Source organism: Lonchura striata, chromosome 26 (assembly GCF_050655825.1).
Source record: "Lonchura striata isolate lonStrDom1 chromosome 26, ASM5065582v1, whole genome shotgun sequence".
In the NCBI taxonomy this organism is placed as follows: domain Eukaryota; kingdom Metazoa; phylum Chordata; class Aves; order Passeriformes; family Estrildidae; genus Lonchura; species Lonchura striata.
The window spans coordinates 2247628-2259438 of NC_140728.1; the positions used below are offsets into that span (position 1 = coordinate 2247628).

The 11811-nt window shown below is 58.4% G+C and overlaps 2 protein-coding genes across 2 annotated transcripts; both read left to right on the forward strand.

The window, feature by feature from the left end:
* Positions 1-863: 863 nt before the first annotated feature.
* On the forward strand, positions 864-3804 carry LOC146765244 (uncharacterized). Its single transcript, XM_085561033.1, has 4 exons — positions 864-910; positions 1590-1689; positions 3108-3225; positions 3326-3804. Exons 1-4 carry the CDS (start codon positions 864-866, stop codon positions 3730-3732), a joined length of 672 nt encoding a protein of 223 aa, XP_085417159.1. The 3' UTR covers positions 3733-3804.
* A 379-nt stretch (positions 3805-4183) lies between these two features.
* Positions 4184-8374, forward strand: TULP1 (TUB like protein 1). The gene is made up of 10 exons (XM_085561159.1): positions 4184-4321; positions 4576-4680; positions 4787-4921; positions 5085-5176; positions 5395-5568; positions 5872-5984; positions 6460-6568; positions 6763-6861; positions 7144-7315; positions 8094-8374. The coding sequence occupies exons 2-10, from the start codon at positions 4635-4637 to the stop codon at positions 8225-8227; spliced, it is 1074 nt and encodes a 357-aa protein (XP_085417285.1). The 5' UTR covers positions 4184-4321; positions 4576-4634; the 3' UTR covers positions 8228-8374.
* Positions 8375-11811: the final 3437 nt, after the last annotated feature.

Consider the following 11811-nt stretch of genomic DNA (forward strand, 5'->3'; position numbering starts at 1 on the left):
GATTTAGAGGTTCCCGGCGCTGGTGGGTGCGCAGTGCTCAAATGCCATCTAGTGGCACCAAGCACGGGCTGGGGGTTTCGAGGGGCCCGTGGTGGGCTGGCCGAGGGTCCTGTGGGGACCTTGGGGACACTTGGCTTGTCTGGCTTTGCAACCCAACAGCGTCCGTGGGACCCTCTGAGGGGGGACAGCAAGAGTTACATGTTCAATGTTAAATGTTCAAGTGTAATGAGGAGGTGAGACGTGAGCAGGAGATGATGAAACACATCCAAAGAGATTTCGGGACAGGGGTTAGGGCAGAGCAGTGAAACCTCAGCACAGAAACCTCAGCACCACCCAGAGCCAGGGATGCTGCCTTCCCCTGCAGCATGCACAGCTCACACGGAGCAGCCCAAATCCTGCTCTTCACTCAGCAAGAAGTCATTTCTGGGTGGAAAACAAAGATACCCAGGGAGGATAACCCTAAATGCAGTGAGAGCCACTGCTCTGCCCGCTGGCTGCGCTGTGCAGGGACCCCAACCAGCCAGGGCTGGGGGTCCGGCTGACCCCCTGCATTCCTGTGGTCACTCCCCTGCCAGCTGCTCCCAGCAAGCCTGGCTGACAGCCCCTGAAATCCTATTAGCCGACTTTCAGGAGAAATAAAGTTAATCGCCTGCTGCAGCTGCTCTTCCTCCTTGCCCTTCTCCTCCTCCTCCCAGCGCGGACTCGCGGGGGCGGCCGGGCCGATGCTGCGAGGCCGCTCCGGCTCCTGCGGCTGGGACTGAGCCCACGGCCCTGCCCGGGGCTGCGGGGCGGGGAAGGGCAGGACGGAGCCGAGCCGAGCCGAGCCGAGCCGAGCCGAGCCGAGCCGAGCCGTGCCGGGAGCGATGCCGCTGCAGACGGAGATCCTGCGAGAGGTCTGGGCTGCCGACAGGTCAGGGTGGGATTCCCAGGGTGGGATTCCCAGGGTGGGATTCCCAGGGTGGGATTCCCAGGGTGGAATTGGCAGGGTGGGATTGGCAGGGTGGGATTGGCAGGGTGGCATTGGCAGGGTGGCATTGGCAGGGTGGGATTCCCAGGGTGGGATTGGCAGGGTGGCATTGGCAAGGTGGGATTCCCAGGGTGGGATTCCCAGGGTGGCATTGGCAGGGTGGGATTCCCAGGGTGGGATTCCCAGGGTGGGATTCCCAGGGTGGGATTCCCGGTGGGATTGGCAGGGTGGGATTGGCAGGGTGGGATTGGCAGGGTGGGATTCCCAGGGTGGGTGACGTGCTGGGCACCCCCAGTGGGCTCCCCTCTCCTCCAGCACCTTTTTCTCCTGATTTCAGTTTCAGAGCAGTTTACTGAGCATGTTTATGGTGCTGTTTCTTTGGGGGTTGGTGGGGTGATGCTCATTCACTTACAGAGAGGAAAAGTTTGCTAGGTGGGGATCCCCAAATTAAGCTCCTTGCTGTCCCCCTCGGCCGAGGCAGAGCCTGTCCTGTGTTCCCTGTTAGGAAGGAGGATGTCAGGCAAGCTTGACCCCATCGAGACAGGGGGAAATGCTACTGGCACCAAATGAAAGACTGACCTTTCCCCCTTTACCAAAAGCTGGGGCAATCTCGTGCCCTCAGGCTCCGTGGAGGGCTGAAAGCCCTCACCACCCTTTTGGTTTCTGTGCCCCACAGCCCCAGTGAAGAGCCAGGGAGCCCCCAGCAGCACAAGCCCAAACAGGTGAGAAAAAAATCCTTCCTCTCCATCCCATGTGCCACCATCCCCTGCTGCGCGCTGTCCCCGAGGGCTGGGGACATCAGAGACCCTCAAACCCCAGAGTCCACACCAAGGCTGGTTGGGCTGCTCTATTGGGCTGCTGCAGCCTGTGAGGACGTGAGATTTTTTGGAACCCCTTCCAGAGCAGGTGGGTATAGACAATTGCACAGCTACCCCTTCTTTGTGCATCCTTCTGAATCCCCCCTCCATCACTCTGATGCACCCCATGAGGAGGGTTCCTAGTTCTTAAGTAACAATTTAATTAAGCCCCTCAGTTAAGCTGTAAACTGTGACTCACTTTCCCCAGGCCATGACCCTGAAAGCCAGACCCCCCCTTCCCTGCCTTTCAGAACAGCCCCATGTGCCCCCCAGCCTTGGAAGGGTCTCAGCAGCAATTTCATCCACCACCCAATTTAATTTTTAATCAACAGCTCCTCCTTGAAGGGCTTTGTTAAGTAAGGGAGTGGTTGCCCACCCCACAGCTGCTTAAGGGATTAGGGGGTGCAAAGGAGCTTTTCCATATGAGCTCATGACATGGAAGAAAGCAGCCAGTTCCTAGCTTCACCATGGAGCCCCCAGCTCCCCCTCCCCAAATTCACAGTCCTGGGAACCACTGGGATCCATCATGATCCCACTTTTTGTGAAACACACCGCCCTGGAGAACGTGGGAGAAGCAAAACCCCTGCAAGGGGGAAGATGCTCTGCTGGGCAGTGGAAGCCTTGGTGACCTGGATTTGCTGAGATCACTTTCTGAGAGCCCTGAGCTGACACCCACTCCCCAAATACCTCCTGCCCAGAGCCAGGTGCTGACCCACATGCTCCGTATTTGGTAAATCGGGGTTATTTATTTTATTTATAGCCCCAGCTAACCAGGATTAGGTGTGCTGTGCCTAATCCTCCTGCTTCCCTGCTCCTGCTGACCTCCTTGCCATCCACAGGAGCCTCCTGCGGGCATGAGAGGAGATGGAGGAGGGAGGCCAGGCTGTCTGCCTGTCCCTGTGTCCCCTGTGTCCCCTGTCCCAGCTCAGGTGCCCAGAGTGGCTCCCAGCCAGGGTCCCCATGGCCACAGTGGGATTTGTCCCTCTGTGCTGCACGGTGTCACAGCAGCACCATCGTCACATCCCTCATGTCCAGGGCTGGCCCAGGGCAGATGTTCTGTCTGTCTGCTAACAGACCTCTCTGTTTTCCTCCCTCTGCCTTCCCCGGGGCTGCCCCATGGTAAGTCACACATCGGAAGGTGTCAGGGTGCCCTGTGTTGGGCTGGGGCAAAACCCGGCTGTATCTCTGAAAGGAGCCCAGTGCTGTATGAGCAGGGGTTGCCTGGGAAAGGGAAAAAGTGTTTAAAGCTGGCACCACCTCTGCAGCACCGTCCATGAGGGCAGAAGCTGAAGAAGAAGAGGCAGGAGCCTGGGCTGGAGCCCGAGGCCAAACCGCGGCGGCTGCGGGTGAAGAAGCCGAGCGAGGCAGGGGCTGCAGAGGAGCCCCCAGCCCCGGCACAGGGTGAGCACAAACCCCCCAGCCCCCATGGAAATGGGGAAATGGGGTGCCCCATCCCTCACCTGAAGCGCTCTCCTTCGTGTGCATCTCTTGAAATCCACAGCGGTGAAGAAGGTGAGGAAGAAGAAGGAGGAGAAGGGAGAGGAGGAGAGCGACAAGGACCCTTCCTCTAAATTCACCAAGGAGCCTCGGAAGAAGAAGGAAAGCCTGGCTGCCCGCTCCCAAGTGCCCAAGGGCTCCAAGAAGCCACAAGGTGCGGAGGCAACACCCACCCCGGCTCGTGGCACCTCGTGTCCCCCTGGACCGTGTCCTGGTGCTCCCAGTGCCTGCTGGGGCTCCGCTGGGGCTCTGCACATCCCCGGCAGAGCTTTTTTGGCTAAAACCCAGCTACGGACCTGGGAGAAACGGGGATGTGGCAGGGGACCTGCGCTCATTGCCTTGTTGGGGGAGTTGGCAATCGAGGGGGAGTGGGAAAGGAGGGTGACACATTCCCTGGGTAGGTGGCACTGAGGTGTCCGGACACTTCACCGGAGCGAAAAGCGGCTCCGCACGGCGAGGCTGCGGCCGCGAGAGAGCGCTCTGGCCGCGGCCGCGGAGCTGGACACGGCCGGGGCCCCGGCCACCACCGGGGGGACAGCGACACCGCCCAGGGATGGACCTGGGTCACCACCGGGGGGACAGCGACATCGCCCAGGGATGGACCTGGGTCACCACCGGGGGGACAGCGACAGCGCCCAGGGATGGACCTGGGTCACCACCGGGGGGAAAACAACACCACCCAGGGATGGACCTGGGTCACCACCCCGGGGGGACAGCGACACCGCCCAGGGATGGACCTGGGTCACCATCGGGGGGACAGCGACACCGCCCAGGGCCGGACCCTCCTCGCTCACCACGAGCCTGAGGTCCCCCCCCACCAAAGGACGTTGTGTCGGCTGATGCCGTGGTCACCTCTGGGCAGAGCCGGCTGAGGATGAGGATGAGGATGAGGAGGAAGAGGAAGAGGAGGTGGAGAATAAAAACCCGCCAAAAAAGCTCAAGAAGAAGCTTCCCAAAGAGCCCCTCTCGGGTGGGGGGGAGAAGAAGCTGAAGAGGAAGGGTGAGTGCCCAGGGGACAGGGATGGCTTAAGCCCAGCTCTGCTGCCCCTGGGATCTGTCCTGGGATGAAGGAAGTGTCTTGCACCCCGTCACTGTCCCGGGAGGCTCAGGGGCTGCAGAGCCATCGCCCCCTCCCCAGGCAATCTCCCCCCAGCTCAGCCCTTTCTGCTGCTCTGACCCTGTCCCCTCCTTGTCCCCGTCACTGCCCGTTCCCATCCCCTGGCTGGCTGCTCACCAGCTCCTCTGTCCCAGCAGAAGACAAGAGCGACCCTGACAGCAAAGCCAAATCTGCCAAAAGTACCAAGAAGGAGCCAATGTCCGTGTTCCAGGTGAAGAAGGAGAAGAAAAACAAGAAGAAAGGTATGGGACGAGCAGGAGGTGGCAGCCAGTCCTGCTGCCTGATGGCATCACCCTGAGCCAACAGCCCCCGGTGCTGTGTGACCATGTCCCCCCATGTCCCTCACAGCCTCCACCAGCAGTGATGAGGAGGATGATTCCGACTCCAGCACCAAACCCATTAGGTCAGAGAAGAAGAAAAACCCAGCATCCCTCTTTCAGACTGGTGGGGACCCCCCAAAAGAGAAAAAATCCAAAAAGAAAGGTGAGAGCCCAGCACTGGAGGGGGCGGTAGGTTCTGGTGGAGCTTCTGGAGCTGCAATGAGTTTGGCCATGGAGAGGGGGTTACAATCGGTGTTGGCACGGGTCTATGCTGAGCTTGATTTTGGGGCTCAGTGGAGTCAGGATCTTCTCCCTTCTGTCAGCAGTTCCTCCCAAAGGAGCTGAGAGTGAGGAGGAGACCCCAGAGACCCTGCAGAAAAACTCCAACAAGAAGGGAAAAGCAAAGAAATCAAAGAAGGTACAAAAGAACCCTCAGAGCCATGGGGAGCCCCTCAGGGTGGGGGAAGAGGAGCTCTTCCCCTCAGGGTGGGTCAGGAGGTTTGCAGCATCCCCCAGTGAGACCCACCAGAGTGTCCCCAAAGCCACCAGCTGCAGAGCCCGGGGGGTGGATAGCAAGGAACAATTCTCTGGGGAGGGAGGGGGGCTCTGGGATCACCATCCCCTCTCACTCAGCAGCAGAAGGAGGAGAGGCCCCCGTCCCCTGTCATCGAGGTGGACAACCTGGAGGAGTTTGTGCTGCAGCCGGCGCCGCAGGGCGTGACCGTCAAGTGCCGGGTGACACGGGACAAGAGGGGCATGGACCGGGGGCTTTACCCCACCTACTACCTTCACCTGGACAATGACAAGAAGGTGATTTGGGGTGGGGGGCATGGAGACCTCTGGGGCTCTGCATCCATCCCAGACAGCACCCTCAGGGTTTGGGGGATGCTTGCCTGCATCCCCTGTGGGTGGTGCCTGGAGGATGAGTGAACAGTGGCCAGAGAGCCGTGCTGAAGCTGGGCTGGGCTCAGCCCCTCCTGCCCCATAATGCAGACAGTATTTTGGGGAGTATCTTCATGACTTGCTCAAGGTCACGGCAGTGCCTTGTGGGGGACAGCAGTGGCGCTGGCAGTGACAATGTCCCGTTCCCACACGGTCCCACTGCTCTGCCAGGTGTTCCTCCTTGCTGGGAGAAAGCGTAAGAAGAGCAAAACCTCCAACTACCTCATCTCCATCGACCCCACTGACCTGTCACGGGGTGGAGAGAACTTCATTGGGAAGCTGAGGTAGGAGCAGAGCTGGCACCCCAGTTTGGTGGCACCCCATTTCTGCAGCACCCTCTTCTCACTCCATGACTTACAGGCTGTCCCAAGCTAGGGCTGGCACAGACAGGAGGTTAAATTCAGCGTTTCCCACTGCCGTGTCTGACCTGAGGAGTGGTGGGGGGCTGAGAGGGGAAAACAAGCTTGGCCGGTTCCTCCCAGCAGACAGGTCACGGCTAGAAAAGGTGCTGGCAAGTCCCAGCCTGCACTGCCAGCAGCCACACAGCAGTGCTGGGGGTCCCCGTGGTGGCAGCACCCTGTCACACCCCGATTTAGGGGTTCCTTGAGCCCCAGAAAGTCACTGAAGAGTGGGAAGGTCAGCGGTGGTGGGGAGCAGCACCGGGGGTTTGCAGCCAGACCAACACCAAGGTTGTGCCTGGAGAGGAGTGGTGGGGGCTCAGGGGCATCAGCCAGGGCCACGTCCCTCCCTTGGCTGCAGATCCAACCTGATGGGCACGAGGTTCACCGTGTTCGACAACGGCGCCAACCCCGACCGGGCCAACGCTGACTGGTCCAACGTGCGGCAGGAGCTCTCGGCCGTGGTCTACGTAAGAGCAGCCACACAGGGAGCCTTCCCTGGCTCCCCCAGGCAGGGAGAGAGGGGTTCCCACCCTGCACCCCTTCACTGGGGCTTGCAGACATGTGGGGTGGGCTGGAGCCACCCCCGAGCCCTCGTTCAGCCCCCATGAGCGGCCGTAACCCGCAGCGGTTGCTGGTTTTAGGGACAGGGTTTCTCTTGCAGGAGACCAACGTTTTAGGGTTCAAAGGCCCCCGGAAGATGACTGTCATCATCCCTGGGATGAATGCTGACTGTGAGAGGGTGCCCATCCGGCCCCGGAACGTAAGTCAGGGGCCAGACAGGGAGAAGCTCCCTGGGAGCTGGGTTTGCTGGGCACCACCTTGGATTTTACCCATCTTGGGGCATGGAGATGCTTTCAGCTGTCCCTGAAATTCAAGGTGTCCCTGGGAGGTGGGAGACATGGTATCTGATTTTTTTCTCCATGATAAATCCCATTTCCAGCTGGGTACTGCTACACAGCATCCCCCAGGCAAGCCACAGGAGGTGGCAGGGCTCTGGAGGGGTCACCCCAACTCTGCTCCCCTCCCTCTTGCCCCTCCCCAGGATAACGACGGCCTCTTGATGCGATGGCAGAACAGGAACATGGACAACGTGATCGAGCTGCACAACAAAGCCCCGGTGTGGAACGACGAGACCCAATCCTACGTCCTCAATTTCCATGGCCGGGTCACCCATGCCTCTGTCAAAAACTTCCAGATTGTGCACAGCAGTGACCGTAAGCTGGGACAGGGGTGGGATGGGACAGGGGATAGGGTGGAGGAGCACTGCCTCATGACATGGCCCCAGCTCCCACTGTTTTTGTTGAAGTTTAGTTTTTTCATGCTCTGGAGTCCTGCCTGCCTTTGCTGGAGCTGGGATGGAGCCAGACAGGACTCCCTGCAGGAGCTGCCCTTGGGCCCTGGCGCTGGCAGGGGCGGCACGTGGGGCTCCTGTTGCCAGATTTAGGGCAAGGACAGATCCTGTGGGGTGCTGAGCACCCATCACACTCCAGCCACCCAGTCAGCCCAGAGCATTGTCCCCAGCACACAGCCCACGCTGCTGGCAGGCTCACCCTGGGGTGCACGGTGCCTCGGGGACGTCCCTCAGGGGTGGCAGCAGCTCTGCCTGGATGCGGCTGCTCGTCACCTGTCCGGCGCAGTCAGAAGCCCTTGGCCTCCGGGGTGTTGGGTTACGGGACAGAAAAAGCCTCTTGAGGGCCCCTGGTTATTTTTACAGATTTCCTGTCACCCGCCCTCCAGCAGCAGCGATCCCACGGGGTAGGGGGGGTGGGGTGAGTGGGGTCCCCGTCCCTTTGGGGGGGCTGTGGCACCCAGGGACGGGCATGCTGGAGGAACCAGAGGGTGCCACGGGAAAATGATGCTTTTTGGTGACCTGCGCTATAGCACAGCGCAGGCAGCGCTGGAGTCGCGGGCCAGGTTTGGGTGGGGGTGCTTGGGCAGCTCCTTTTGGACGTGCTGGGTGCACAGGTGACAGCCCAGCCCTCCCTCCTGCAGCTGACTACATCGTGATGCAGTTTGGGCGTGTGGCGGACGACGCCTTCACCATGGACTACAGCTACCCCCTGTGTGCCGTGCAGGCCTTCGCCATCGCCCTCTCCAGCTTCGACGGGAAGCTGGCCTGCGAGTAGCTCCTGCTCCAGAGCACGAGGCTGCCCGGGGATGCTCCCGCATCCCTGTCCTGTTCTTCTCCCTGCATTGCCACCTTCTCGCAGTCACGGCTCTTCCTGGGGTGCCTCAAGGCACCTGGTGCCCACCGAGTGCTGTGGGACGCTCAGCCAGCTGCAGCCACCCTCTCCAGGCAAAGCTGGGGCAAATCGCTGGGCTGGGGTGATGGCAGAGCCAGGCTGGAGGTATATTCATATTCAGCAGATGAGGCTGACTGCAATCCCTGTCTCATCCTTTTGGATTCAGATCCTGGAAAGTCATCCGCCCTCCCCCACTTTTTGTTTTGTTTTGGTTTTGTTGGCATATTCTTTTTTCTTTTTCTATTTATTTTTGTTATGGTTTATGCTCAGTCTCCCAGTGAGAAGAGGGTAGGTGGTCTCCTCACTTTGTGTTTCCTCATCCCTGCCCACATGCTGGTGGGCTCTGCCTAAGCTCCCAGCAAAAGCCCCCATCTCAGCTCATTGCCCAGCAAGCACAAAGCTCCTCTTTTGCCCCATTTTGCCCTGGTGTGAGTGGATGCCTGGTGCCCGTGGTGTGTTTGTACCCACTGGGTTTCACCTCACTGCCCAGGAATCGCTGGGGATTTGGGTCCCTAAGAAGCAGCCTGGCACCAACAGCGCACAGGCACATGCTGAGGGGTGGCAGTGCCAGCAGAGGAGGGCTGGTAGGCACGTGAGGCAGAGCTTGCACTGCTGGCAGGTGGCCCAGCTGGGTCAGTGCTGCCAGGAGAGACCTGGAAGAGAAAAGTCAGGGTGCACCAGGAAGCAGTGGAGTGACTCATGAGGTGTGGTGCGGTGCTGAGTCACGCTCAGCACCCAGACGGGCCCTGCTGAGCTCCCCGTGCCCTCAGCTCTCGCTGCCCCTCTCCTCCGTGATGCCACTCCAGACCTCACGTGCCCCAGGTGTCCCCACAGCTGCCTCGCTGGTGCTCTCTGTTCATGAGAGGTGGTGGACAGAAGGTGCCATGCCTTGTCTCAGACTGGTGGGGAGATGTTGAAGAGAGGCAGCTCACTGGGAGCAGGACAGCTCATGCCCCCAGTTTCAGTAGTTATGGGGTGAGGATTCGGTTGCACAAACAAATCTGATTAATTCAGCGTGCCAAGGAGCCCTGAAACACCATCCTCAACACTCTGGGGCTGTTTCTCACCTGCTCAGCTCACACTCTGGCTCCGGAACCATGTGGGATTCCCTTCCCAGGACACAAAGGGCTTGTTCCCCCATTCTGGGGGTGATATGGGCCCCCCAAGTTAATGCAGCTGAGAGGGAGCTGAAGCAGAAAGGCTGAGGATGGATGAGATGGATGTGATTGTGCAAGGGGGATGCTCATCCTCTTTGGGCAGTGTCACAACATCACCGTGGCCAGAGCCTGGAGCTGAGGACAGATGACAGTGACAGGGGGACCATGAGCTGCTGGACCACTGGTGAACATCTGCTCCAGTGGCTTTATAGAGGGGAGTGGAGATTTCCCCCAGCTGTATGAATCTGGGTTTCATGATTCTTGGGCAGAGGCTCGTGGTGAGGCAGGCTGAGGTGGACAACTTGGGGACAAGCCAGCCCACGTGGGACATCATCCATTCCCCACAGAGTGAGCTCAGAGAACATCTTGTGAGCTCAAGGGAGAACCAGCCACAGCAGTTCGGGACCAGCGTCCCTGACGAGGTATGGCCAGCAAATGTGGGGAAAGCAAGAGCTTTCTGCCCAAATCCAGCCACAAACCCAACATCTGTTTGAAATCGGGACGAGCTCAGCTAACGGTTGAGCTGATGCTCGTCCCCATTTCCTCCAGTGCAAGGAGAAAAGAAGCAGCCGGGTGAGAGAGAGGGGTTTGGGCTCCCCAGATTCTGTCTGCTGATATCCCAGCTGCTCCCCAGGTTGATTCTCCCTCCGTTCACCCAGAAAATTTCCATTTCCCATTTGCCCATTGTTGCTTGCAAACCCTCCAGGTTCCCTGGCCCGTTGCCCGTGGCAGAGCAAAAATCCCTGTCACGGGTGTCCCATGTGGTGCCACCCAATGCCAGAGCAGCCGCTGCATCAGCCGCCCACCCGAAATCCCTTTTACAAACCCTCTAACGCAAACCAACTGCGGCAGAAGAAACAAATGAAAACAATTTAATGGGGCGATGGATGTTCGGGCCCTTTGTTTGCGCTGGCTGTTAACACCAGAGGAGATGAGGGATGGAAGCAGTTGAAATGTGTATCTACTTTGGCCCGTGGAAAGTGTGACGGATGCGCCGGCAGGCCAATGGCTGAGGATGCTGGGGTGTGCGTGGGTGTGAAAGGAATGCTTGCTGCAAGAAAAGATTAAAAAAAAAAAGAAGAAGAAAGAGCCTTATCAATGGTGTTTGAGTCCAAAGTGTGTGTATTCCTCAGAGAAAGGATTTCCTCAATCGCCAGGGATGATGTTTTCCCTGCAGTGTGAGACTTTGAGGTTTCTGAAGCTTCGTTTTAGGGGTGCTGGCTTTGGGCTGGTGCTGCAGGCGTGGATTTAACCCCTCAAAATGCTCGTGCAGGGCACCGAGCATGGCCAGTGGCCAGAGGCGACTGTCGTCAGCTCCTCAAGGGAACCTCCTGGGAAATGTGTTTTATTTTTGCAGTGGTGCTTATAAGGCAAAGGGGAGGATAAAACCAAGGCCCCACCTCGCTGCTGAGCAGCACATCCCCGCCAGGACCAGTGTCAGTGCAGTGCTGGCTCTCTCCATGGTTCCTCCCCATCCCGTGCTGATGAGTGGAAAGGTGCTGGTCCAGAGCTGAGCAGGGAGCTGGATGTGGGGACTCTTCTCCAACCACTGGCTTCTCCCTCTTCCACAGACCCATGGGGTTTGGGGGGCTCCATGCACCCAGCTCTAAGCCCTGCTCTCTTGGAGGGGCTGGCAGATATTTCCATGGGTTCCAGGAGGCAAATGCCCCACCAGGAAGGCAACCTGAGGAGGGAAGGGCTGGTACATCCTGGGGGGTGTGGGAGGGGAGACCAGCACTGGGAAAATCCTTTTCCAGCAATGGAGGGGCTGGAGCTGTTTGCTTCCCAGTGAGCTGCCATGGCCCCAGCCCTGGGGGATCTCTCTCCAGCTTTGAAGTGGCAATATTTTAATGAATTAAAGAAGTGATTGCAATGAGGTGTTCTCCTCTTCCTTCCCCCTCCCCTTCTATTTATTTGGTGACCTTTTTTAGAGGGAAAGGCAGACTGCTTGCTGGTTAGCTCAGCTGAAGCTTTGCAGGATGGGCTCCTTTTCGATGCCGCAAGCGACAGGCAGCAGTGGGAAAGCCAATATTTTTCAACTGCTTTTTAAAAGGAGTAATTTTTTAATTAGTGAATCCATTCTGGAGAAGTGTTGGAGTTTTACAATGTTGTAGCTGTTCTTGGTGTCTTGCCTAGACTTGGATGTTCCGGCCATAAGAAAATATTATTTATGGCATTGCAGCTTGCAGCTCTTTTATATTATAATTTGAGAAAGGAAGTTGCTGTTCCCACCAGTGAACAAAAAAATAGCAGAAACGAGGACTATGGACTTCAGAAGGAGGAAAATAAATAAAAATTAAGAGGCAGAAT

Excerpts from the sequence above, each read along its gene's own strand:
- LOC146765244 (XM_085561033.1), top strand. The coding sequence starts at position 864 with ATGCCGCTGCAGACGGAGATCCTGCGAGAGGTCTGGGCTGCCGACAG. Across the intron at positions 1,690-3,107 it reads AGCAGCACAAGCCCAAACAG|AAGCTGAAGAAGAAGAGGCA; the intron begins GTGAGAAAAAAA and ends CCATGAGGGCAG. Across the intron at positions 3,226-3,325 it reads GCCCCCAGCCCCGGCACAGG|CGGTGAAGAAGGTGAGGAAG; the intron begins GTGAGCACAAAC and ends TGAAATCCACAG.
- TULP1 (XM_085561159.1), top strand. The coding sequence starts at position 4,635 with ATGTCCGTGTTCCAGGTGAAGAAGGAGAAGAAAAACAAGAAGAAAG. Across the intron at positions 4,922-5,084 it reads GAAAAAATCCAAAAAGAAAG|TTCCTCCCAAAGGAGCTGAG; the intron begins GTGAGAGCCCAG and ends TTCTGTCAGCAG. Across the intron at positions 5,985-6,459 it reads AACTTCATTGGGAAGCTGAG|ATCCAACCTGATGGGCACGA; the intron begins GTAGGAGCAGAG and ends CCTTGGCTGCAG.